Here is a 25,791-nt window from a genome sequence, read left to right as displayed (position 1 = left end):
CCATTCGAGATTGACATCACTTGCATTAATTTGAATTAGTTTTATCTGCTGATCATTACCGATTTTCGAAGAGCGATCGTTCATCATTATTAACAATGGACGGAGCGCATCATCTTATCACGGCCATGTCACCGCCAGCCTGCCCGGTGAGTACGGGACACGGAATGGTACACGACAGCCTTCCCCGCCATCCAACTCCTATCGTGCTCGCCCGCTCTGGGAAATTCACCACCGGACACGGAGGTGAAGATGCGCCTAAAGTATCCCGTCCGAGTCACTCCATTGATGCTATACTTGGAATGCAGCAGTCTCGATCGGACAGGTTCTTTCGACCGTTGTTCACGGGGCCGAATCCCTTTGCTGGTTTATTGTCTAGCCGTCTTGGCCCCAGTGGAGAACACATGCTACCCCTAAATCTAGCCGTAAAAGCGGAACAACAACATTTGAGTGGAGACAAAATTGGTAAGATTGTTCTTTCATAGCACGGTTATTTCTTCTTAAAAAGGGTCACCTCAATACACATTTTAATATGTAACGGATATTATGGCATCTTTATTCATTTTCATTGATTAAAAGTATATAAAATATACCCAAATATGTCCATATTTTAAAGTTTATATCCATTTGTGATTTTGCCTTTATGTTTCTTTGCAAACAGTCTTTTTCTATAACATTCTTGTGAGATCATTTCCATTTAATATGACAACCTGAATATAATATTCTTGGTAACACAGTAAGAGTCTTAATTGATTGATTGATTGATTCTTTATTTCCATGCAAAAGATAAATCATACAACAGAAAATAAATTGATAATATTTCACGGTAAAATAACAATAAACAATCATTGCATGGAAGGGGACAGTCATAAGCACAAAGGCTTGAAAAAGGACGCCCCTCAAGAAAGACTACGGCCCTGAATAAAATCAATATAAGTCATATTTAAACAATTAAAGCAGGGCCAAAAGGAAAACACATCAAGAATAAATCAAATGATAATAACACACCAGCCGTGTATCGATTAATATTACTTATGTTTAACATATAGTAGATACGTCGTATAAAATAATACAAAAAATATAGTATGCAATATGATGAAACTGATGATAGAACAATATCTTAACTCAAATAAGTGCTAATAATGGAATGCTTAAACTCAAACTTAAATTTGTTCGATGTAGGTGCACCACGTATTGCTAATATCTAATCACAATAAACATTAAATGGGCCTATAGCTTACATTTTGAAGTAATAAATATTTTCTTTTGATTGGATATTTGTAGAGTTGCTTTTGATGTGGTTTAGAACCCGACATAGCTCTGACGGTATTTTTCAAAGCATTCAACTTAATCATTTTAATTTTTTTTGTTTCACTTTCATTTCAAACAAAATATAAATGAAAAAAAAAATGCAATCATTATGAGATAAGCATTATCGTTAAAGTTATGTAATCTTTATATCTGAAATAAACTTACTTTGCTATAAGATAAAGTCAGTGACTCATGTTATGAAATGTATATTTCAGATCATTTTGACTCTATTTTGCTTAGAGTACTGGAAACCATTGTCAAAGTAATCTCAAAATTTTAGCACTACAATAAGTCTTCATATTCTGTTATTGTTGCAAGTTTACTCTAATATCATTCAGGCATTAAAACAATAATCCATGTTTTATGTGATGCATGTGTGGAGAAAGACCTCTTAGGCAACAGTGTGGATATATACCTGAGGCTAAATACCACAGTTTATAACAGAGATAATATATTATCATATTAGTTAAAGGTCAAGTCCACACCTAAAAAATGTTGATTTGAATAAATAAAGAAAAATCAAACTAGCATAACGCTGAAAATTTTATCAAAATCGGATCTAAAATAAGAAAGTTATGGCATTTAAAGTTTCGCTTATTTTTCACAAAACAGTGATATGCACAAGTCACTGTCATGCAAATGAGACAGTCGATGGGTCCATCAATCACTATTTATTTTGTTTTTTGTTGTTGAATTATACAATATTTCAGTTTTTACAAATTTTACAATAAGGACCAAGTTGACTGAACCATATTCAATTTTTCAAATTAATTTATTTTTCACATCTCTAAAAAACATATACAAGATACAATACATCGAGATCAATCAAAATGATTCCATAGTAATGGAGTAATGAATATTGTGAAATGACAAATTAACAAAAGTAACAAAATAAATAGGGTAATGAATGTGATGTGGGGGAATAGCAAAAGCCAAATAGACCTATCTAGGCTACTCCCTGGTTAACATTCATTTCCGAAAAAAGACCATCTTGCAATCAATTTATTAGATTGCAAGAAACACACTTTCAAAAATAAACAAAATGAAATGAATGAAAGTATTTAAAAAAATATAATATTAAAAAAATGCTAATTCCACATGCTCAGGGAGGAATTAATGGTTGATTCACTTGACAATGAGGAGAAAATTAGAATATTTCATATTTCATATAATAAAATACAAAAGAAATAGTGAGTGGATGACGTCATCAGTCTCCTCTTTGCATACCAACCAGGATATGCATATAACTGTTTTGTGAAATTAAGCAAAGTTTTAAAATATAATAACTTTCTTATTCTACATCCGATTTTCATGAATTTTTCAGCGTTGTGCTTGTTGGATTTTTCTCTTTTCATTCAAATCAACTTTTTGTTGGGGTGGACTGGACCTTTAAAATATAAATTAAAACAAAATTATGATATTGCTTCAGAAACTGATAATCTATATACCCCAACATGCACAAGTAGCGTATAACTTTTACACTGTAAAACGCTGTAAAAACAGATTAAATTTCAAGAAGGTTGTTGAAGCCGGTCACTCAAACATCAATTGTTTAAAGTTTGAAACAAGTTGTTTAATTTTTTAAAGATGGTTTAAACAACATGATATTTTATTTAACTGTGTACCTGCATGGCATATATTATACACACTTAAATTGTTGTCGACAAATTGTTAAGATAATTATGGATGAATATACTAAATAAGTTGTATAAACAGTGACGTAATTTGCAAGACTCCTTAGGGAGGCAGATATTGCGTAATGGGCAAATTTTTGACCTTTTAATGCAAAAATCCAAATTTGTGATAGATTTTGACATGATATTCAAAAACAATATCATATTTCACCCTTTCCTTCCATTTGCTTTCTTCCTATTTCTCATTTTTTCTTGCCTCCTCCCCCATCTCACTGCCTAGATCTGTTTCAAGAATTAAATGTAAACTAATATTGATACTGACAAATTTCCAAAAGAAAAATGCTTAATTTCGGTATCGATCTTTTCTTGGCCTATATTGATTGGTCTATTTGTATTCCATCAATCTGTAAGACTCGAGTATGGAACGATCCCCCAGTAAAACAAAATCGAGAAACACCTGCCCCCTTGGTCGCTATCTATGACGAGTATACAGGTATAGGAACAAATTCAGTCTTATAATTTCTGTTGAAGTTATAACTCCCGTAATAATTGATAACTCTCCGCCTCATCAACGCCAAGATGGTACATCAAAATAATAAAAATAATGAGATAGTTTTAACTCTAGTCAACCAGTCATAATTATTATAGTAGCTGACCTTATACATGTTATCTAGACCACAGATAATGGCCGAGCGGGGATTCGAACTCACAACCTCACAATCCAATGCTCTAACCATTAGACCAGACGACCCATTTTTAAAAGACATTTTCAATGATACAATGCGCTATATAAGAACTGTTTTATTAATATAGCATTTACTGGTACTATGTCAACATGTTCAAGACAGAAATGTCTACGTTGTTGTCAAATATGACTTTTGAATAAAGGTTAAATAAATGGGACTGACCAATTACTGACATGATTGTGTATCACCATGTCATTTGAGTTTAGATTTGATAGATGTACGTACACGTAGGCGCCATGGTTGACGAATAAGCTTGATCAATGAGTTAAGTTCCAAAGCGTGCGGGTTGTCACCCCCCCCTGTTGAGAATGTCAATTTAATCAACGTCAGATCATATTTCTAAGCAGGTTATACCAAAAAGAGATAATCTGTTTTAAATTTTCGATTGTTCTAATGACATAAGTACATAAATCAAACTAAACGATTCAATTTACCTCATAGCACAAAGGATACTTTTGAACCCAAGCGGAAAAGCGCTCTAACTCAAAGAAATTAAAGTCAATAATTTTTCATTTCTTTTGATTAAAATTATTTCCTGTCACAAATCACAGGGCAACAAAGAATGAAATATACCATGTATACAAAGCAATGTATTTAAATATTTATAAATGTTTTTAGCTATCAGAGGAACGCTTGATTAATGGAATTTATATTAAAGAAAATAATGAACAGTATAGAATTCATAAAGGACTTTTCGGTTTTGTAATAAAATCATTTCAAGTGCCCTCTGACATGTAAGGTATCTATTCGAATTGAATAGGCCTTCAGAATGCATGTGTTGTAGATTATATAAATACTTATTATAAAAAAAACATGTAGTTTGCAGAATACCTCGTTGTTATGGTTTGGAATTGCCTAATCTCAGAATAGCACGGTCGCATTATTCAGTGTTCTGAATTGAAAATGATATTTTAAAAAGAGCAAAATGTCAAGAGTTCCTTATTGAAAATATTATCAATGACAACGCAGTCATCATTATAATTACATCCAACATATCCAATACAAACGTTTGGGAAATGAACAATATCTTAACACTACAAACAAGGATACATTTTTAAATATTATCATTGGAATACACGAAGATGATAAGCAGAGAGGGGGCCTAGGCAAAGTTTTGAGGGAATCATCAACACTAAATTAAAGAAATTACTTCGATTGAGATAAGAATAAAAATAATTTTAATTAAATAATTTTTTAATTAAATTTAATTAAATATCTAAATATCACTTCCCAATAGATAAAACTTTTTTTTTTGCATTTGACAGCTAATTTGAATCTGTTTTGTCACAATTGATAACCGAATTAATAAATTAACAAAATAATAAATCATCGTCATCATAAAACATCAGTCAACATGAAGATCTATATACCTCATATCGTTTTAAACATGATACAAACAAATCATGCTCACAATTTTATTGTCTTCACAAGCCTTTCAGATATTTGCCCATGTAGATTATCATAATTTATAGAAACATTAAACGAGTTTATAACATGGAAAAACCAAATCAAACAATCATGTAAAACAAGTCACTCCAAATCTTATCGAAAATATTGAGGTTATTAGTATGATTCATCAAGCCTTATCGTGTAAGAATAGGGCAATCGACACCGCGTTATTTCTTGCACAAACAAAAACAACCCTAGACCTTTTACTCATCAGATAGATCCCAGATAGATCATCATCTCATGGTTGGATTATCGTGCAAAATGGTGGATGAAAGAAGAGAAATTACGCCCTACAGTTTTAAGAAAATTAACGCGTTGAATTTTGCATGCAATTTGTTCTGGATGGTTAGCGTTATGCTAATTAATTGATGAGCGCATTTAATCGAATTAGATAAAAACGGAGCGAAAGTGCTTGGTTGTATACCACCCGTATAGGGGAGTCATGCATGATATCATAGCAAAGGGGAAAATGACAATTAGATGCGAATTATATTATTGATATTCAAAGTATATACCGTTAATGCGAAATTACGATTTAAATGGATATATATAAAACAAGTTATTTTCCTCCAGTTTATTCGATTCATTATCCTATCATCAATCAGTTAAGTGCTTTAATACAACAGAGTACAATGGCCTGTTCGCCACCTTCTTTCTATATGTATATTCCCAGCAAATTCCGAAAATTTTTCAAAATGATATTAATCTGACTAATTTTTTTTGGATATATAGCACAATTGTAATGGCCTACCTGTTCATCTTTTAAAATGAAAATAATTATTATTTTATTTCATCTCCCTTCTAGTATTTCTAATAATTTTAGTTGCAAATCTAACCCATCACATGAGATCACAAAAGCTTTTGTCGTAATTATACAATGCTAACTTAGTCATGTTAATTAGCACATTGTTATTTAACTTTGTTGTTCTCTTTATGCAGTCTTTATAATTTGTTATGTCCCTCCCACATTTCCTATTGTCACGATTGTAGAATTTTTAATTTTCTTTTATTCACTTCCCATCAATAAACTTACCTTTTCATCCCCCGTCAAACTTCCGTGAAATGTATTATCATCGTTATTATTATCAAGAATGATTTCAACCCTCAGTCACAAACAACTGTCATTGTTATGGAATTCATAATAACGTGTCCCATTATTACAAAACTCGGATTCATTATAAAAAAAACGGTCAAGAGTATTATTTCATTACATTTTATCATGAAAATTGTCCATCCTTTCGCTCTCTCCCTCTCTCCTTATTTATAACTTTTCCTTTCTCTTTTTATATCTTTTCCCTTTATCACACTCCTCTCTTTCCGCCTCTCCTTCATCGTTTTCTTTGATATGGTTTTCCCCCGTTTGTATAATATTTTTTAAACATTTTTTGTTCTATTTTGTCCCTCTTGTTCCTTTCACACTTTTTATTTTGCTTTTTTTAAACAATATTTTCTTTCTTCTTTTTTTTCTTCACCTGTTTCATTTCACCTTCTTTATTTCATTAACGTCCATCCCTTTTTTCTATTATCTATATCTATATTTTCTTCTTCTTTTCTATTATTTTCGTCTTTCTGTGTCATTTTTTAAATTAATTTACAGTATTTTTTCCCTTCTAATTTTCTTCATATTTTTCGGTATTGCTTTTATTTTCATCACCCTTAATTAATCTTCTTCGCATATTCCTTCTATTCCGCCCTCATTTATTTATTTTCACGGATTATGTTTCTTTCTATGCCTCTCTGTTTCTACATTCTGTTTTTTTTAATCGTCCTGTCGCTAATCCTCGCTAATTATCATTGCATTCTTCTTACTCCCATTATTCCTCGATCCCACTCGTTCGTTTCCTTGCCCCCATTATCATTTCCATCTCTTTCACTCAATTTACTTCTCAACATATTATGCTTATTTATACTGTCTCGTTATTTTCCAAGGTTGAATGTGTGTATTTTAAATAATCTAACATAAAGTGCAAGTTGTATATTATTTCAGTAATGGAATAACAAAAAAGTCTTCCTTTCTATCTTCTTCTTCTTCTGCCTTCTTCCTTCTTCTTCTTCTCTTCTTCTTCTTCTTCTTCTTCCCCTTTCTTTCTTTATTCTCCTCCATTATCTTAATTAGACAAAAAAAAAAACCACGATCGGCATTCGCATCTTGTTCTTGAATATGAAATTCCAGGCCAGCTATATTCACTTCGTATAGCAATAATTGCGACCTCATTCAGATTTAGAATTTCATTAACCCTTGAGTTATGGAGCGACAATAATGATATTACACGATTAAGCATCGTCAAACATCATGTGGTTTTCTTCCTACACATTAAAAAATATAAATTCTGTTCGTTGTTGATGAGATGTAAATCACTCAAATACGATCTGTTGGGTGGGCTTTGTTTGTATGTCACCTTGAACAATGAAATATTATTCCATATCATTATTAGCTTGACAATTGACGGTGAACATCAGTCCTGTATAGATTGTTATTACTATACTGTAAACTTAGCACTATTAAATTCCTTCTAATCCAATTTACCATGATAATTCCCTATTTGGTCACATTATTTTTACAAATTGAATGTATATTTCATTTCGGCATACATCGTAAAGGCTCATCCTCTCTGCCATGCAATCCTATCATGCCCATTGAATATTCAGAATATTTCACATAGAATGCTACAGTTACACACACACTCCAGACCGACAAAAGATATATACCTATGACATACCTTCGGTGGGTGTGAGTCGTATACATGTGACATTATAATTGGGTAAGCTTTACAGCTAAGAATTGTGATTAGGGGCCTCGTTAATTTGTTTATATGTATAGCAAGTGTGTATTTTGATATCGAACACAAGAAAGCTGTGTGAGCAGAGTTCGGGGTCAGACCCCCCCCCTTTTTTTTTATAAATTTTTCCTCACGAGCTTGACATCTAATGTAGATCTCTTCTGCCTGGTCCACTGCCGCTGTCCACGGCAACAGAAGTGCTCGCCACGCCTGTTTTTTTTTTTTTAAGCATACGCTTTCTCTTTTACCGCGCTACCCTGGATCTATATACCGCCTGAGGGGTGATAGCTTTGACCCCTTTGTATGAAAACAAAAGAGAGAAAAACTAACAAACAAATCGTCAACGGGGCCACACATAGGAACATTTAAGCGTTTGTCACTTGTAAGCAAAACGCAATAAATTGGCTTGCAACCGCCGTTATGGTTTGTGAATTATGGTTGGCTGCATACTTCCACTAATTGAAGCTTAAAATGCCCACATAAATTAATGTTCTTTGATCATTAATGCGAGACGAGGAGACAGAGGGAAAGGATTATTGTAATTAATTAAATAGATGCTATCTAATAGAGTGAGGAATAGGGAATATATATAAGGGAGCTTTGATAATTTTATTTACCGCTCTGCATGTATTAATCAACAATTAAACATAAAGTATTACAAAATGAATGAGAAAGAAAACCGCAACGAAAGGGTCATTGATCTTTTACCTTGTTTTGAACGCAAGCCTGAAATTATCTGAGCACTGTCCGAACAATGGCCTGGAAGATGACATACGTTATATTAATGCATGGTCAGTTGATTTGAAATGAAAGTGTATTATCTTGTTCAATGAGCTAATAAACAATGTACGACAACTGTTTATGGTGGCTTATTGCTCTGATCCGCCTTTAAGTTAAACATGTAATTAACAATTTGTTCAGGCATTATTCCCATGCATCAAACATTCAAATTTGTTCATGAAAATAAGAGCTTTGATTGAATGTTAACAGCTACACTCATGAATATAAAAAATTCTATAAACATGGGTTTAACAAATTGAATATCCTATAACTCGATTTGTTTTCTATGCGTTATTATAGAAAGTTCAGATAAATACAACATCTTTATTGACATGATAAATGCCAGATGAAAAAAATGCTATTCTCATTAAGAATGTTGACATCATTTATCATAGATCCAGCTTCTAAACTGTAAATATTTAAACTTTTTGGAACCCTTGATTGTGTGCACACATAACACAGGGTGTATTCTATCATGTCTATAAATCAGATATAAAATGAAGATTATCCTCTTAGCGTTCCATAAACCGTGCTGGATTTGATAGTGTTCTATTACACGCTCTGTTGCGGGCGTCTCAGTGAAGTCGAAATTAATGGACGAATAATCAGTGGAGCAATTATTCTAAAATCAAGTGTTCATCTGTTCATGTGAGCAATTTCAGATACCATTTTAAAAGCAAGATCTATAACTGAAAGCACTCAGTTAGTGATATTTCATGATATCATTTTCTTTTGGTTTATTTGGATATCGTGGATTTTATTTTGGGCGGATAAATTCAATTGGTAGTGAAATGTTATTGATTGGAAATTGAAAATAATAAATTGTTTATGGCAATTCTGATATTGTTTTACATATGAAACATATAATTATCGTACTGCTACTACTTTTTATTCGTTTATTTATTTATCTTTTCAATCTTTTTATTTTTTGGGAAAGTGCCCCATCTCCCCAATGTATGTAGTTTATACATCACCTCCCCTCTCTTAATCCTTAATCCTGCGCAACTCATCTCCTTTTTTCTAAATGTTTTTCTTCATTCTGTATTCATTCTTAAAATCTATTTCTTTCTTTGTGTTTATATCGATATATTTCTTTATAGTCTTTTTCAATATATTTATCTTCCTAGCGAGCTGGCTATATGTTGTATACAACTTATTTGAGTTTCATTGCAATATTTCATGCTTTGATAGACATGCTTGTAGAACAAGTGGAATGCACAGCTCACTAGGGTGTTCGCCCAATTTCGTGTCATCTTTATCATATTATCTATGATCATAATTATAAATAAAACAAAATTAAATTGAATTTACGGTCACTCCACTAGATTATAACATTCATAATAGAGTTTTTGTGCCCCGTCCAGCTGTAGAGTACTTTTGTTTCGTCTGTCCTATTCTCGATTTGAAAAAAATGTTTGGGATGAATATGGCTAAAATAAAGTAGCAATTGCATCAAATTCCCTGCAAGATGTGTAAGTATGAAAACACAAACTGCATGCCAATGATCAGATGACGGTAAAGATATTTAATTATTTCGTATAGTTTCTGATGAAATAATTACATTACTGTAAAGCCGTGAACACTGGCGATATCTTCAATCATGGATTTAAATGCTTTAATTGCGTTTTTTGGCAACGAGATGAGGTCAAAGTCACACTGCACTCAGTCTACGAAAGAATGAAAACCTAGAAGGAAAGAAAAAATATATAATTGGAGAACTATTTAATTTGTAGCCAATGACCCATACAAGTGGAGTTTCATCATGGCCTATTAAAGGAATAGAAATGCTGCGATTTTGGGTGCCATCATCATCAATGATTTTACATTTGGGAATTTAATGTGTGATAAAAGGAAAGGAGTATAATGACGAAATGATCTCATCCAAATATCTATGAAGTCTGACCATAGCTTGATGATTTTGCTTTACTTTTTTCCTTACTTCCATCAAATTGATTTCACGGTTGAATGATTATTGCGCCATCAAAACATTTCCTTCAATTATCCCACACGATACTCTTTCCATCGGAAGGTTATTAAGACGGTATACGATGTCTACTCTTGAATTTTTTCTAATTCAATTTTGTTCCATATCTTTTTTCGTCCAATGCCGTGCTTGCCTGATAACGAGTCTCCAAACACCGATTTGTTGTTGAATGGGCCAAATTGAGCGAGTCATTCACGAACCGCTATCCCTGTCGCATCCGCGTAGCTTGCTACCCCACTAGCTATGATACCAGCCCTCATCCGTCTACATTAAATTAATGAGCCCCATGCTCAATATACGGTTAGGAAATAAGGAGACACAGGGAGAAGTGATGGAAGGAGAGTGAGAAGAAAGGAAGAGAAATGGGAAATGAAAAGAGATAGGACGATGCGACTAAAGTCATGCACTGATCGTTTGCAGACGACGACTCATATTTTTCCTTCCCGCCAAAATTGCAGTTATAAAAGGCTTCCCGCGCACGTTTAATCGCCTCAGAGGTGATTTGGCAAATTTTATCGAATTATGGGAAAGCGCATTTACTGTAACTAGTCTATAAATCAAAATCTGACCGCAGGGTATAATTCAAGCTGGTGTTTGAATAAACATATCAAAATATTGTTACAATGAGGGCCATAATCGGTTGATTGCGGTAATGTCATTCCAAGCGCGTTTTATTGGAATAGTCCATTGCGACACTGCTCTGCATGGTTTACGAACATGACCAATAATGACGGCTCTTCACTTTCACCCGTATTCTTTTATATACATTGATAAAGAGATACACAGGAGGGGAAACGGACATTTTCTTTTCATTCACTTTAACACTCTCAATTATTCAATGAATCGGACAGTATTCAGTTTTTGTTAAACTGGAAGTAAAGATAAAAGTCTTAAGTTTTGAAATTGGTCATTTCCCGGCAATTGTAGAAATTTGTTTCCAAGGGGCGACGTCAAATATTTCAAATATCAAGAATATACAAACCTAGCAAGAGAGTGAAGCGACCAAACTGATTACGAATCCAAGGTATCCTTTATATTTAGTTTTGATTGGAAATTGAAGGATCTATTGCAGACTTAGTGAAATTCAAAATATGCTATGGAAAAAAAAAGTCTAGGCCAAGTGCCTTTTGCCCAACTGTGTACAGATATAATTAGAGAAAAGAAGTTGATAGAAGAACTTACATCCAATTCAATGCTTGTCTATACCATGATGTATTTACTAACTATCCTCCTTTCATTAGTTGTTCCCCCAACACTTTATGATTTTCCCTATTTTGATGTAATTCTATTTCCCCTCAACCTGTCTCGCTTTTCCGATAGAAATGTTTTTATTACCTGAGGAAATAAAAACTGAGTGATGTGTGTTTCTTTTTTTTTTAATTCAAGGGATCCCTTTTCCAGCTGAAGGATCAGGCAACAATCTTAAAGACGGTGATGGACCTGACCACCTAGACCTTCAACATGACACAGAAAACGAATCAATGTCCAAGAGAAATGAATCGATGGATGAACCAGTCAACGATCACTCTGATATTTCTAAATATACACCAGTTGGGGTTCACGATTCGGACGTCGAGGACTTATCGTCCCACCGATCCATGTCTCCGCTAACCTATCTGCCCGGAAGAAAACAAGCCCTTGGTTGCAGTACAACATCGGGTTGCAACAGCGATGGCAACGTCGTCAGCCCGCGACATTCGGGAAAGCGATCTCGATCACCGAATCAATCATCGCTATCGATGATGGAAGATGACATGGACGAGATGGAGGCTGATGAAAACGGTGAACCAAAGAAGAAGCATCGTCGCAATCGAACCACTTTCACCACCTACCAACTTCATGAACTGGAGAGGGCGTTTGAGAAGTCACATTACCCGGATGTTTACAGCAGGGAGGAACTGGCACTTAAGGTCAATCTACCAGAGGTCAGAGTTCAAGTAAGTAACGTCATCTGGGGATCGACGAACATTAAACTTCATTGACAGATAATTGCGGCATCGTGAAATCTGAAAAAAAATCACTAATCACAGTCACAACCCCCCCCCCCCCCCCCAAAAAAAAAAAAAAAAAAACCGGGAAAAAAAGTATACTATATTTTTTTTATTAAGTAATATAAAAATCCATTTAAAAACTTTGATAATAAGTCAATAATGCGAATTATACTCGATTGTCATCTAACTTTCCAATGTTACAAAAGTGCGATGCCCTTTCATTTGTTTCAACCGTTGTTCTTTGCGGAATCTTAATTTTTTTCTTTATTGGATATCCGGTACAACTGTATTTCAACATTTAAACTGTAGATTATCATGATTGTAATGCTTATGGAACGCTATTTTTTTTAGCTTGCCATGTATGCACTATGATATTCGTACAGGAAATTTCAGGGTATAATCTTGTCTGTAGCTTTCTGATATCCACAAACATATAGTCTGGAAGATAAGTGCTCTGAAAGGTAATTTTTAAGAAAAAAATATTGATAGAGGGTGCTATATAAATCAATATCCAGTCTTAAATTTTCACAGAGGATCGACGGTTAAGAAACATCAAACTAAAATTTTGTGACTATAGATGATTTCATATAATAATTGACATTTACCAAAGCTTTACATGGGCTATAAGAACCGCCGATTTCAAAAATAAGATAGTTTGTTATATTTCACCAAAAGAGAGGGGATTTATCCTAGCTAGTAGAAGTAGTAGTAGAAGAAAAGGATAACACGCTGGATTTTTTATCGATTAAACCGAATAAAGTTAGTAATGTCGATCTCTTTAAATCTAGAAGAAAGGCGGGGAGCGTGTTAATTTTCTGGACAGAGATAGTCTAGGAACTATTTGATCTGGTAGGTGGTGGTGCATAATGTTAAAAGCTGCGACGAGGTCGAGCTTGAAGAAACCCCTTTTTACTATCAAATCGAATTAATGCACCATTTTACCCCCATTATGTTTATAATCCTTAAGATTTTACTACCGGTGGTTGATTTTCTTAACAGGTTTAAGAATGATTTCTTTATTTCAAAGTTTCTTTTTTTTCCGGGAAAGTAGATAATAGTGTTATTGCAATTGGTTATACCTTATTTTCTTCTATATTCTTAAAATAACGTCGACGATATTTTTGTTCACATACATCAAGTTAGATTTATATAATTATCACCATTAACTACTGTAAAAATATGTTTTTATCTTTGGATAGATCACAATGCGGCCATTGAAAAAAAAAAAAATTTATTACAAATTATGTTCACGAGTCCTTAACTATCTCTCAAGTTGAATGTTTTCAAGTTTGTTAATTATTCTCAACAAACTTAATCACGCGGAACTACACACACTGCTCAAAGATGTTTACATCTAATCTCGTCTTTTTCATCGTCATGTTGTGGGCGACTCTGGCACGCCAATATTCTTCCAGAAAAAGTGTACCAGAGAAATGGCATTATGTCATCCAATATAAAGGTCATAAACGATAGCAAGATAATGGATGGTTGTGATAGAAGAAACGGACACTAATTAGGACCTTTTATGTGGCTTCTCTATTACTTAACATGCTTAAAGGACAACTCCACCCCAACCATTAGTTGATTTGAATAAAAAGAAAAAAAATCCACAAGCATAACACTGAAAATTTCATCAAAATTGGATGTAACATAAGAAACTTATGATGGATGGATGGATGAGTGAATGAATTAATTTTTAAGTTTAGCTAATTTCACAAAATATATATGCACGTCCTAGTCGGTATGCAAATGAGGATACTGATGACATCATCCACTCACTATTTATTTTGTATTGTATTATATGAAATATTCTCATTTTCTCCTCATTGTCAAGTGAAACAAAGATTAATTCATCCCTGAACATGTGGAATAAGCATTGTTTGATACTATATGGTTAAGTCAAGTTGGTCCTTATTGTTAAATCTGTAAAAAATGAAATACTGTATAATTCATAGAATAAAAACAAAAGAATCAGTGAGTGAGGGACATCACCGTCTTTTCTCCCGTCACATGCTTGTGAAAAATAAGCGAAACTTCAAACTATCATAACTTTCTTATTTTACATCCGATTTTGATGAAATTTTCAGCGTTACGCTAGTTTGATTTTTCTCTATACTTATCCAAATCAACATTTTCTGGGGTGGACTTGACCTTTAAAAGATAATGCCCACCCCAAAGAAATTGAATTTCATCAAAATCGGTTGTAAGAGAAAACTAACAAGAGAGCTTGATTTCACAAATTACATTATGCACTTCCTGCATGGGCCCTGTTGCATAAGACTTACCATTTAACTTTCCATACAATGGTAACTTACATGAAATCCTTGATTTTGATTGGCTGTTGATCAGCGTTACCATGGTGGCTACCATTGGATGGCAAAGTTACCATAGCTTTTATGCAACGGGGCTCTGGTCGGTATGCAAACGAGGAAACCGATGACGTCACTCACTAACTACATGTATTTATTTTCTATTTTCTTATGAAATAATATTTTTCTCCGAATTATAATGTAAAAGTGTTGATTCCACCCTTGACATGTGGAATCGATATTTTTGCTGTCTATTGTGATTTGATGAATAGTCTTGTCAAATGTAGAAAAAAAAATGAATACTTTATTTTTCATTTTCTAAAAACGTATAGTGCGTCAGATTTAAGAAGTGTTGTTTTTATATTTTATTTTAGTATATCATGGCAAATAATATCAAACAGAGAGAAAGAGAGTGGAAGAAAGGCAAAGAGGAAGGGAGGGAAAGATATAGCGGAATGCAATCATGGGATATTGAGCAAATTTAAGTACGTTAAAAACAGATTAATATATGTTCAACTGGCCCACCCCTATTGAAAAAAACATGTGATATACTCCCCGGGTGCCACTTTTTAGGGGTGCCCAAAATACAAAGACGTATTAACAAAGAATTAAAAAAATATATATATAAGATGGGGAATAAGAACAAGAAATTAAAATAAATGAAATTTAATCTAACGAAGAAAAAAAAGTGACCGGCGTCAGCATACACGGCGGGTACATAAAGCGTGAAGGTGCAGGGTTTTGTTTCCAAAATACATCATTGATCTTAAAATAATAATTATGTTACTTCAATTCAATTCAACATTCATATTCTTCAGAGTGACATTTCATCCATTTTCATGTAGAATATACAAATCAATGATATCTTGAATATACAAAATGAATGTATATCACCGTTATGTAGATTGTGTATTCAAGACGACGGTCTGAGAATGCTTGATGAGATGGATGTGATGGGGGCGTATTGAAGAAATGCCTATTATTTCCTGATGAGTAGGATGACATTACATTCACGAAGAGTATCATCGATCTAATTCTACTCTTAAACGGCCTCTGGTCCGAATTAAAGCTATAAGATAAAAGTATCCTGAGTGTTTAAATTAAATGGGAAAAGAAATTTTAGATATCATATATTGTGGAAATAGCATTTATACTTGTTTTTCAGGCCAAATTTCGATATTTTTCGTTTTTTTATAATAATTATGTTCAAAATTTACTATACATTAATTCGATGTATTCACAATTAATGATCTGACTCTTACTTTGAAAAATTCGTCAAATTTGTGATTTACTTGTGTCGTCTGTTAATACAGTATCCAAGGATAAGCTTTGTTTAAAAATTAGGATGATCAAGTCATCACCATCTGTCTAATACCTCATTAAAAAGTGACATTTAAAGTTTGTATCCGACTAGATCTTTATTCACATCGCTCTTTCATTTTAATGAAGAAACCTCATAATAATGCGGACCTCGCCCCCAGGATGTGGCGCTAAGAGCAGCTGGTGCTCCGCTGGGAGCAGCCGAGCTCGATCGCATGCCTGTTTTGGTGCAATGTAATTAATAATAATCATCCGATATGACAAAATAAATGTACTAATGACAGCACAAATAGCTTAATTGGCCTCAAAGTAAGGCAAAAGATAGAGAGAATGAGGTAAGGAGAAAGAGAAGATAGGGAAAAGCTGAAGCAAATTTTATTTCTTTGCCGTGACCATATTTCCTCAGGGGAGAAATAAAGAAACACCGTTCACCCGAGGTCCCCGCTATTCAATCCCGCCAAACATTGAAAAAATACTGCATCTAAATATCGGAAGAATTATTATACGACACACCTCTCACTTAGGAATGTATATATCTTCTTTTAAAGAAGACAAATATGATGGGGTGTATATGGGTGATATGTCGTCATTATTCACTCGTTATGTTGTCAGAGAGAAAGTGAATTTATCATAAAGACCTGTGAATCTGAGACGGAGAATCAATTATTTGGATGATTTTCACGGGTCGTCTGTAGGCATAGGTCCTTGGCTCGGCCTGAGAAGCAGCGAAAAATATGGCCTACAAATTGTGAGCTATCCATTATTCTGACATTTACAAGTTAATAATGAAGACTATCGCAGCTTTGAAGGGTAGCAAGTCAAAATATATAGGCAATACTTTCTTATGTATTACCGGGGGATACAAGAGATATAAACAAAATGAGAAGAAGCAACCATAAATCAGTAGACTATAAGCTTCGACAAATTTACGGGATCCAATATACACCAACATGATTCTAAGTCAAAAATGACCCAAATTTTAGTCAGAATGACCATTATCGTAGCAATGATATTAACATTTCTAGTTCATAGCGGATCTCAGGGCAAAGTGTAAATGAGGCAAGTACTCTGAGGGCCCAAAGCAAACTAGTCCCCCCTCAAAAAAAAGAAGAAGAATGTCATGTTTTTATACTACCGACCAGCTAGGGGTCGATAGGGTTTAATGAAATATTATTTTATCTTATCTTGATATATATTTTCATTCATTCATTCACTCATCCATCCATCCATCAATTTTTACATTCACACATTCATCTATTGGAATCGATCAGTTAATTGAGATGAAATAGTTCTCTTGGTTATCATGATAATCAATAATTTGTTATGAAAATATCTCAAAAGCATTAAAGCGTTTTTAGTGATAAAAATTGTTTTTCTGTTTTACTTTACTTTTTTTTTCAAATTTATTGCCAAGCCTGTCTGTAATATTGAAATATATTCAAAATTATAAATGTTTCAATTTATCTCCTCATCATACCCAAAAGATCATCTCTAATGATAATATTTTTATTCTTGCTGATGAAAATAGAGCTCAATCATGAATTCAATTTAATATATTATTTTTTTTTCATCTTCTAAATTTGGAAGCCCTTTACTGTTGTAACGAGGTTACTTCAAGTCCGAGATAGATTATCCGTTCTGGGATTAGTTTGCTCCACCTTGAAAGAAATCTAACAATATCCGACACTGTTTGATATAATATGAAAATACATAAGGTTCGGTAGACACGTCACCCCCTACATAAAAATGAATTCCCCTTTATTTTATTCATTTGTTTATAACAAATAGTATAGCGAAGTCATATCAGACCGGAATTTATAACCCTCAAAATAATTATATGACCTAAATCAAATTTAACGATATTTCTATAAATCATACTTGAAATAACAATGCTTTTCACATTACCCAAAACAACAATAATCACAAATGAATAATGTAAAATATCATATATATTTACATTATTTATTTATTGGTCAATATTATGCCAATCTTATATTTGACTAAACATATATCGCCTAATATCAGTAAGTACAGTGGCCTTTTTGCAGTAATAATAATAATTAAAGAAGGAAAGTCAGTCTTAAGTTATTTATTGTATTTATTGAAGGGTTAATAAGTAGATTTCCCCGCCCATGGTTTTCTCATTGATTCTTCTACATGACTTAACCTTATCGATTTTACGTTGCTAAAAGGATATGTATTATTTCTGGACCGAAGGACGTGGCGTAAAAGTACACCAAAGCCTTATGAATTATATTGGAATCTAACGAACTGTAAATTCAACGTGTTGTTATCACGAACAACCTATAACCCTTTGCAACATTTAAAAGCAACCATTATTGATTCTTGAGGATGTAGGATAATTATCGACGAGGGCAAATTAATGAGTTCAATCTTCGTTTACTGCTTGAATGTTTCTCTCGCCCGTAACCTATAATTCCCCCCTCGCTCATCGTGTCTATCTACCCCCCGCCCCCCTCTCTCTGATTACGTTGTCTGCTTTCGTTTCCTTTAAATTATTTTTTTCAGTGATTTCCCCCAAAACACACAGAAAAAAATATAAAAAGATAGAAATTGGAATCACGAGTCCCCTACCCCCCCCCCCCCGATGGTACACACGCCGTCGATACATTTTGTGAAGTGAAATTATGCATCATGTTCATGATTGAAGAAAACAAAATGCTTAAACTGTACTGTTTTCAGGTCTAAAAATATCACTGAGCTCGCACTTCGATTTATTTATAAGTAACCTTTTCATAATTTCCCATAATTTTCATAAAAAAGGGCCCTTTTCATAATAAGGATATAAACAATTTCAACTCATGCTTCGCAGCCTCGTTAATGATTAGTAAGATATTCATGTTTTATGATTATAAAAAAACCCTTAGAATGTTCTTGTCAGGTCTAAATACATAGAATATAAAAAAAAATAGCTAGAGTTTCGAGCTCGCATTATGGATTACCTATAATGTGGTTATAAAAAAAATGAGGTTAATATGTAATTTAAATGTCAGTTATAGGACTACTCCCCTCTGAAAAAATATAATTGTTAGCCTCCGAACAGCAAATCAGAAAAAGTTTGATGACTGATGACCCCCCCCCCCCCCGTGAAAATACTGGATTCGCTCCTGAAGTAACCGTTACCCATGAATATAACAGTGACCACTAACAAGACCATGAACATATGCTGAAGATCCAAATTATAAACTAAATTATCTTTTGAGATTTCTTTAAAAAAAAAGTCTGACCGCATTTGAAATAAATTCATTCATTTTTTGCTCATAAGTGCATATAGTTTACACCAAAAGTATTCGTTTAGGATGAAAATGTCGATATTTGCACTTTTCAAGCGATATCGAGCAAATTGCACCGAAACCCGGTCAATTTCCATACAGTTATTAGTACGCGTATATTATAACTGCATCAGCTCTATTAAAATTCCCATATACAGGCACATTGACTGGTTCCACCCCCCAAAAAAAAAGTAAATAAGGAGAAACACCGTCGTGTTAAACATGTTTAATAGTGATAGCTGGATTGAAATATTTGGCCAAAGGGAACAAAGCGCAATTAATTATCGCCTTAACTCTAGCTAACACTTTATCAGCATTGCCCAGAGCATTCAAGGAATTAAGCCAATTAATACCAACCCCCATTCACCTCACCTTGGTCGAGTGCAGCACATTGTTGAGATATTTCGAGCTGAAGAAAAACACACCATGACTTGGATTCGGACCCACGACCCTCTCTTTGAAAGACGAGAGTCCGAACCACAAGATCAGGATGGGTCCACTATTGTCGCCATATTAAACAATAAACTATTTTATAGAAGAACATCGGCGTCACGGTACGATGATCATCTTCCACATCAAAGTCGGTTAGCTGAATTAATTTTTCTTGCCGCTTGGTAGGCGCGCTATTATGGTTCCTGTGTTTTGAAGGGTTTATCATATTAATTAAAACCATCAAAATTCAAATTAAGCATTAATGGGGCATACGGGCCTCGATTATCCCGAACTCTTACTGTAGAAGCAACGATTATCCTATTTACTCCACTTTTCTCGCTTTATCTGTGATGTGTAACAGGGAAGTGGGATATCTAGGGTGACGGCGATGAAATAGGACAGATAGCAATCGAGGATGGGGGGGGGGGGGGGCGAGAGAGAAAGAGGGGGGGGGGGGTAGAAAAGTGAAGAACATTAACTAGATTGAAATGGTTCAAATAACATTATACATGTTATAGAGTTAGCTCAACTTTGGGAGAAAGCCGGAGAGTGAGTGGGGATGTTACACCGTCAGATAATTACAAAGCTTAATTGCTTTCATAATTTAATGAGAAATGGGAGCAATTAATGGCATCACTTTAGACGTGTGTCTAAGCTCTATATTTTATAAAACACTTCCAATCATTACCTGTAATGGTCTACCAATTCCTAATCATCTTCACATACATTCTTTCTTCATATAGGTGTCAAGTTTAGAAATTGCCAATTTTTCATCGGGGATAATATAATATCAAAGGTCATTATGTTTCTAAATATCTAATTAATACCATGAACCCGCGTAAAGCGGGATACTTTAGTTATTGCCAATGTTACGATGTCATGATAATCCCCTACTTTATACAACAACATATGCCACTACTGTAAGTGGAAACTTTTTCGTCACTCCCGCGTGTTATTTCTGCTACAATGAAAATGAAAGTGTAATCATAACTTAAATTTGAGATATTATCTGCACATGAATGGATCCTGAATATAATTACAGTTCATTATTCGGCGATAGATTAATGCACAATAATTATGATGAGGACTATTCTCCCGTCATAAGAAGGGTGTGTGAATGACATCAACTTTTATAATTTATCAGATTTATTCTGCTCGTCAGCCATTCTCCCTCACCTCATTCAATCTCCTTTTCTTCTCATCGTCTTACATTTTGTCATCGTCGTCATCATCATCATCATAATCATCATCATCATCGTCATCATCATTTGCACCACCACCATCACCATTAGCGTCATCATCGCAACAATCAACATCGCCATCAATATTTCCATCATCATCGATCATCACCACCACCACCACAATCATCATCACCATCCTCCTTCTCCTCTTCCCCATCATCATCATCATCCATGTCATCATCTTCGCCACCACCACCACCATCACCACCATTACAATCACTAGCATCATCACCACCATCAGGGAATTTTTTTTTCCAAATGTCTTCAAAAAGACAAACAATTTGCATGCAAGCTATTACTATTGATAAAACATTACAATCATACACGGATTCATTTTGGGGGACATACTTCACTTTGTTCATCGATTCTGAATTGTATACCCTTAAAAAATATACCCAGGGAGCCCAGCCTAAGTTCTATTTTTTTAGGGGGGGGGGCTCTCTAACAAATTTTATTTTGCATTCTAGCTTTGGATATTGATGCAATTTTGTCTGATTTTGAAGATCAATAGATGAAATGAAATGAAATAATGTTATTTCGTAGATAGCGCGTATAAAAAAAATATGGCTTACTGGGAGCCTGTAAGCACCCGTCCTACCCTCGCCGATTCATATTCATGCCAACTTCCTCCACCATCGTACACTTGACGATGATGTCGCGCATGGATTTACAAACATATTTTACAAACAGTGGCCCAAAACTTTCAAATTTCTTTTAAATATTGTATCTTTTAAGATGCTCAAATTTTCTTGCACATTTACGTAGTGATTTTTTCCCTTTCTTGTGTCAAATGTATAAGGAACATATATCTTTTTTTTTTGGCTGGCTGGAAATATTGCATGCATGCACTGGGTTGCTGTGATACCATGCCAAAAATTTCATTTTATCGTTGAAGCAAAGTATCTTGATTTTCTTGTTTTTCCTCTTGTTGCTGTTGTTATTATTGTTAAGATGGGGTTTAATTGTTTTAATCAGTTTTTGTCTGTGTTTCTCTTGTCTTCTACAGGTTTGGTTTCAGAACAGACGAGCGAAATGGCGTCGTCAGGAAAAGATGGAAGCTAGTACTCTAAAATTGAAAGACTCTTCCCTACCGAGCATCAGTCGATGTATACCATCTTCAATGGCAAGCTCTTTGCCTCTGGATCCATGGCTTAACCCCTTATCTACCGCTCGACAATTACCAGCCCTCTCCTTGCCTGGTATTCTTCATCCATCGCTGTCTGCTAGTGTCGCTGCCGCTGCAGCAATAGCGGCTGCCGGTGGACCTCTTCCCCCGGGACTGACCCATCTTAGTGCTGCATTCCCCTTTTTAGCAGCCCATCAGCAACACCAGCAGCAGCGCCAGCAAGCAGCGGTGGCCGCTGTCGCAGCAGCCGCCAACCAATCGGCGACTGCTGCGTCTGCATTTCCGCTGCTCAGTCCTACTCGTCTGACATCGCCTCTCGGCCGTTCAGGTAGTCAGGAGCGCTTGAACAGCCAAGAAAGTGCAAGCGGTGAGAGTTCTAGCGGGAGTGATCTGGGAGGATCATTAGGGGAAGACCAACAGAGCTCCAGTATTGTAACGCTACGCAAAAAGGCGATGGCACACCTGGAAAATATCGTCAGAAACAGTGGGGGCGAAAGCCCCCCTCCCCTTTCTGATTCACGCTGAATTTCTTTTATGTGCTTGAATAGCCCCTTTAAAAACAGTTGGTGTACAGGTTATACATAAAAATATTATTAACAGATAAAAGGCCTCTCCTTTATTATCTTAAAAAACAAACACTTTTTTCTTGCCTGAAGATAAGAGTATAAGGTTACTGTATATATTTCGAAGTATTTTCATTATTAAAATAGCGGGAAGAGACAGTCTTTTTTTTAAGTAACAAGGCGCGCGTGTTTATCGCTCACATCATTTCTAAAACATACATATAGGCTAATCACAGTACAATATTTATTAATTGTTATTTTTGTGTTAATATTTCTACCATATCATTAATGTTTTTGCAAATTTGTATGATCTATTATCACTTGGATTGTTATATTTTTTAATGTTTCACGCATTACGTTCTTTGCCTTGATTAATTCAATTTCTTGCCTTTATGCAACAACAAAATGTTATTTCAAAGCAAATAACATTTCACTACGCAGGCATAACTATTCTTTATTATTTTGTTTAATGTTAAACTATGCACATCTTCTTTTAAAGGGGGACAGTAATTGCTTCTTAGCGGGTAACATGCAATATAAATTAGATGCATTGATTTTAAAAAATCGTTGGAAACGATAGACCGTTATCGTATTTCATGCACTCACGAGGATGTGAGAGTGGATGTGTGTGTGCGAGGGTGTACTTGAGTTTTTTCAGACGTGTATCAATCAGATCGTGATTTTCAGTCTGGAACCGACCTTTAACGTCACCATCCGAAAGACGTGACCAGGGCTCGAACCTCGAACCCCTTCATCAGCTCGTAACTTCCCCATGTAGTTTGGATTACAGGCTTAGGCCACAACGCCCAGTTAAATGAGATACCCACAGAAAATGAAAGATGAAGCAAAGTATTCTGTTTCGGTTACCTTGTTTGCTCAGTTTTTCATGGATACTCTTATTGCTTTCTAGATAATCAAATGGAGAGTACATAGTATAGGAATGGAGACATTTATTATCGATAAATTTCTGTCGATTCATCTTCATCATTGTCATCAAAAGGTCAGTGATGACGATTCTAAAAGAATCATTTTGAATTCAACAACTTTTCAACATCGATCAATGTAAAACAAGAAACAAAACAAGCTACAGTAGCATGATATACTTTTTTTTCTAATCTGATGCTTTTCTCGTGTCTCATTTCTATTTATTATTGTTATTATTGTTATTATTATTATTATTATTATTATTATTATTATCATTATTATCATTATTATTATTATTATCATTATTGTCATCATCATTATCATCATCATCATCATCATCACCATCATCATTATTATTATTTTTATCAATATCATCATCATTTTCAAACCTTTTTCGTTATTTGATCTGTTCGTCATCAAAATGTATATACTATACATGCACTTTTCTATGAAATTTGTGAATTATCCTTCATGCCAGTATTTCATGTATACGTTCAATGTTATTGATACTTTCATGATGAAACGTATCTCATTTCTCAGTCGTCAACTTCTCCTTATTTGTATGAAATGTGAATAAGTTTGTATATAATTCGAAACAAATTATAATGATGTAATGTAATTTCCGAGAAAAAGATGGTAGGAAGTCTACTAGTATATGCGTTCTTGTCTGTGCGAGAGTTGTCTTATGTTTACGCAATGATCCTTGTTGATTTTCACAATCCTTGTGCTGATTATTAAAGCAAGACATTTAGACAACTGTATAAGTTTCCCATATTTTGTAATGATTTTATCTGTTGTCTTTAAGCACAGTTAGGCTTATCATGCTTATTGTGATGTTTGGGGAGAACACTACCAAAATGGATCGGTTAGCGGAGAGAGGGGGGGAGGGTAGAGGGAGGGAGAGAAAGAGAGAGAGAGAGAGAGAAGAGAAGAGACAAAGGGGGAGAGAGAGCGGGGTAGAAGAAAAGTGACTGAGAAATGATAGAGAAAAATAAATAACTTGTATTCTTTAATGTACCTTGGAATAATCCAACGTCCCTCTACACATCAAAGCAAGAAAATGCACTAATCCTCTTGTTAATGGATCCTTTTTCATCCCTTGTCTCCCCTTTTCCACTTATCTTTGTTTCTTTTCTTTTCATGTTCGCATAATTTCACGGGTGCAGCTACAGCCCCTATGCCCTAACTACAGTGCCCTGGGAACGATTTTTGACAGGGGCGGATCCAGCTTTCGCCAATTGGGGGGAGGGGGCGTAAAACATTTTCACAATCTTCCCCGATCGGCCATTCAAACTTGATTTTTGTTTGTTTCTTTGAAAGGGTTTTCATAACAGTTACTTCTTAGCTATATGCTTATAAGACAACTTACATATATAGTAATCTCATAAGCCCTATTGAATATTGTGAGCGCGAAGCGCGAGCTATTTTTCTTGGAAATTTCAAGTATTTTGTCCTATAAATTGAACATTCTTGTTCGTGATCCTGAACAAGATGCATATAATGTAAAAATGAACCTGTTAAGGACCATTTGTATTATTAGCCATGAAGACGATGCATATTTCAACAATCAAATAAAGCGAGCGCGAAGCGTGAGCTGAAAATTTTTGACATTTCAACCAAAAAAAATGACATTTTCTTAGAACTTTTAGCAATCATGAACAGGAAAGGTATATCTAAACAAAGCGCGCGCAAAGTGCGAGCGGATAAAGAGCTTTAGACCTAATATGTAAAACGGGTCCCTCTATTCATGTTTGTAAATCATGAAAAGGATGGGTAATTTGGTATAATGCATCAATAATGTGTGCACGAAACGCGAGCAGAAATTTTTTGATATTCTAGTCTCAAATTTGATAATTTAAGCATATTTTAAATAAAAAACAAGCTGCGTATCTCAATAAAATGCGTGCGTGT

The 25,791-nt window shown here is 34.5% G+C and overlaps 1 protein-coding gene across 1 annotated transcript; it reads left to right on the top strand.

The window, feature by feature from the left end:
- The first annotated feature begins 95 nt into the window (after nt 1–95).
- LOC129261939 (retinal homeobox protein Rx-like) lies at nt 96–24,644 on the top strand. The gene is made up of 3 exons (XM_064099296.1): nt 96–462; nt 12,068–12,618; nt 22,274–24,644. Exons 1-3 carry the CDS (start codon nt 96–98, stop codon nt 22,916–22,918), a joined length of 1,563 nt encoding a protein of 520 aa, XP_063955366.1. The 3' UTR covers nt 22,919–24,644.
- Nucleotides 24,645–25,791: the final 1,147 nt, after the last annotated feature.

This window comes from Lytechinus pictus, chromosome 5, assembly GCF_037042905.1.
Source record: "Lytechinus pictus isolate F3 Inbred chromosome 5, Lp3.0, whole genome shotgun sequence".
Taxonomy (NCBI): domain Eukaryota; kingdom Metazoa; phylum Echinodermata; class Echinoidea; order Temnopleuroida; family Toxopneustidae; genus Lytechinus; species Lytechinus pictus.
The sequence above is the reverse complement of the archived record's forward strand: the minus strand, read 5'-3'. Positions and strand labels throughout refer to the sequence as shown.

Coding starts and splice junctions, on each gene's coding strand:
- LOC129261939 (XM_064099296.1), top strand. CDS start 96: ATGGACGGAGCGCATCATCTTATCACGGCCATGTCACCGCCAGCCTGC. Junction 463..12,067: donor TTTGAGTGGAGACAAAATTG/GTAAGATTGTTC, acceptor TTTTAATTCAAG/GGATCCCTTTTCCAGCTGAA. Junction 12,619..22,273: donor TACCAGAGGTCAGAGTTCAA/GTAAGTAACGTC, acceptor TGTCTTCTACAG/GTTTGGTTTCAGAACAGACG.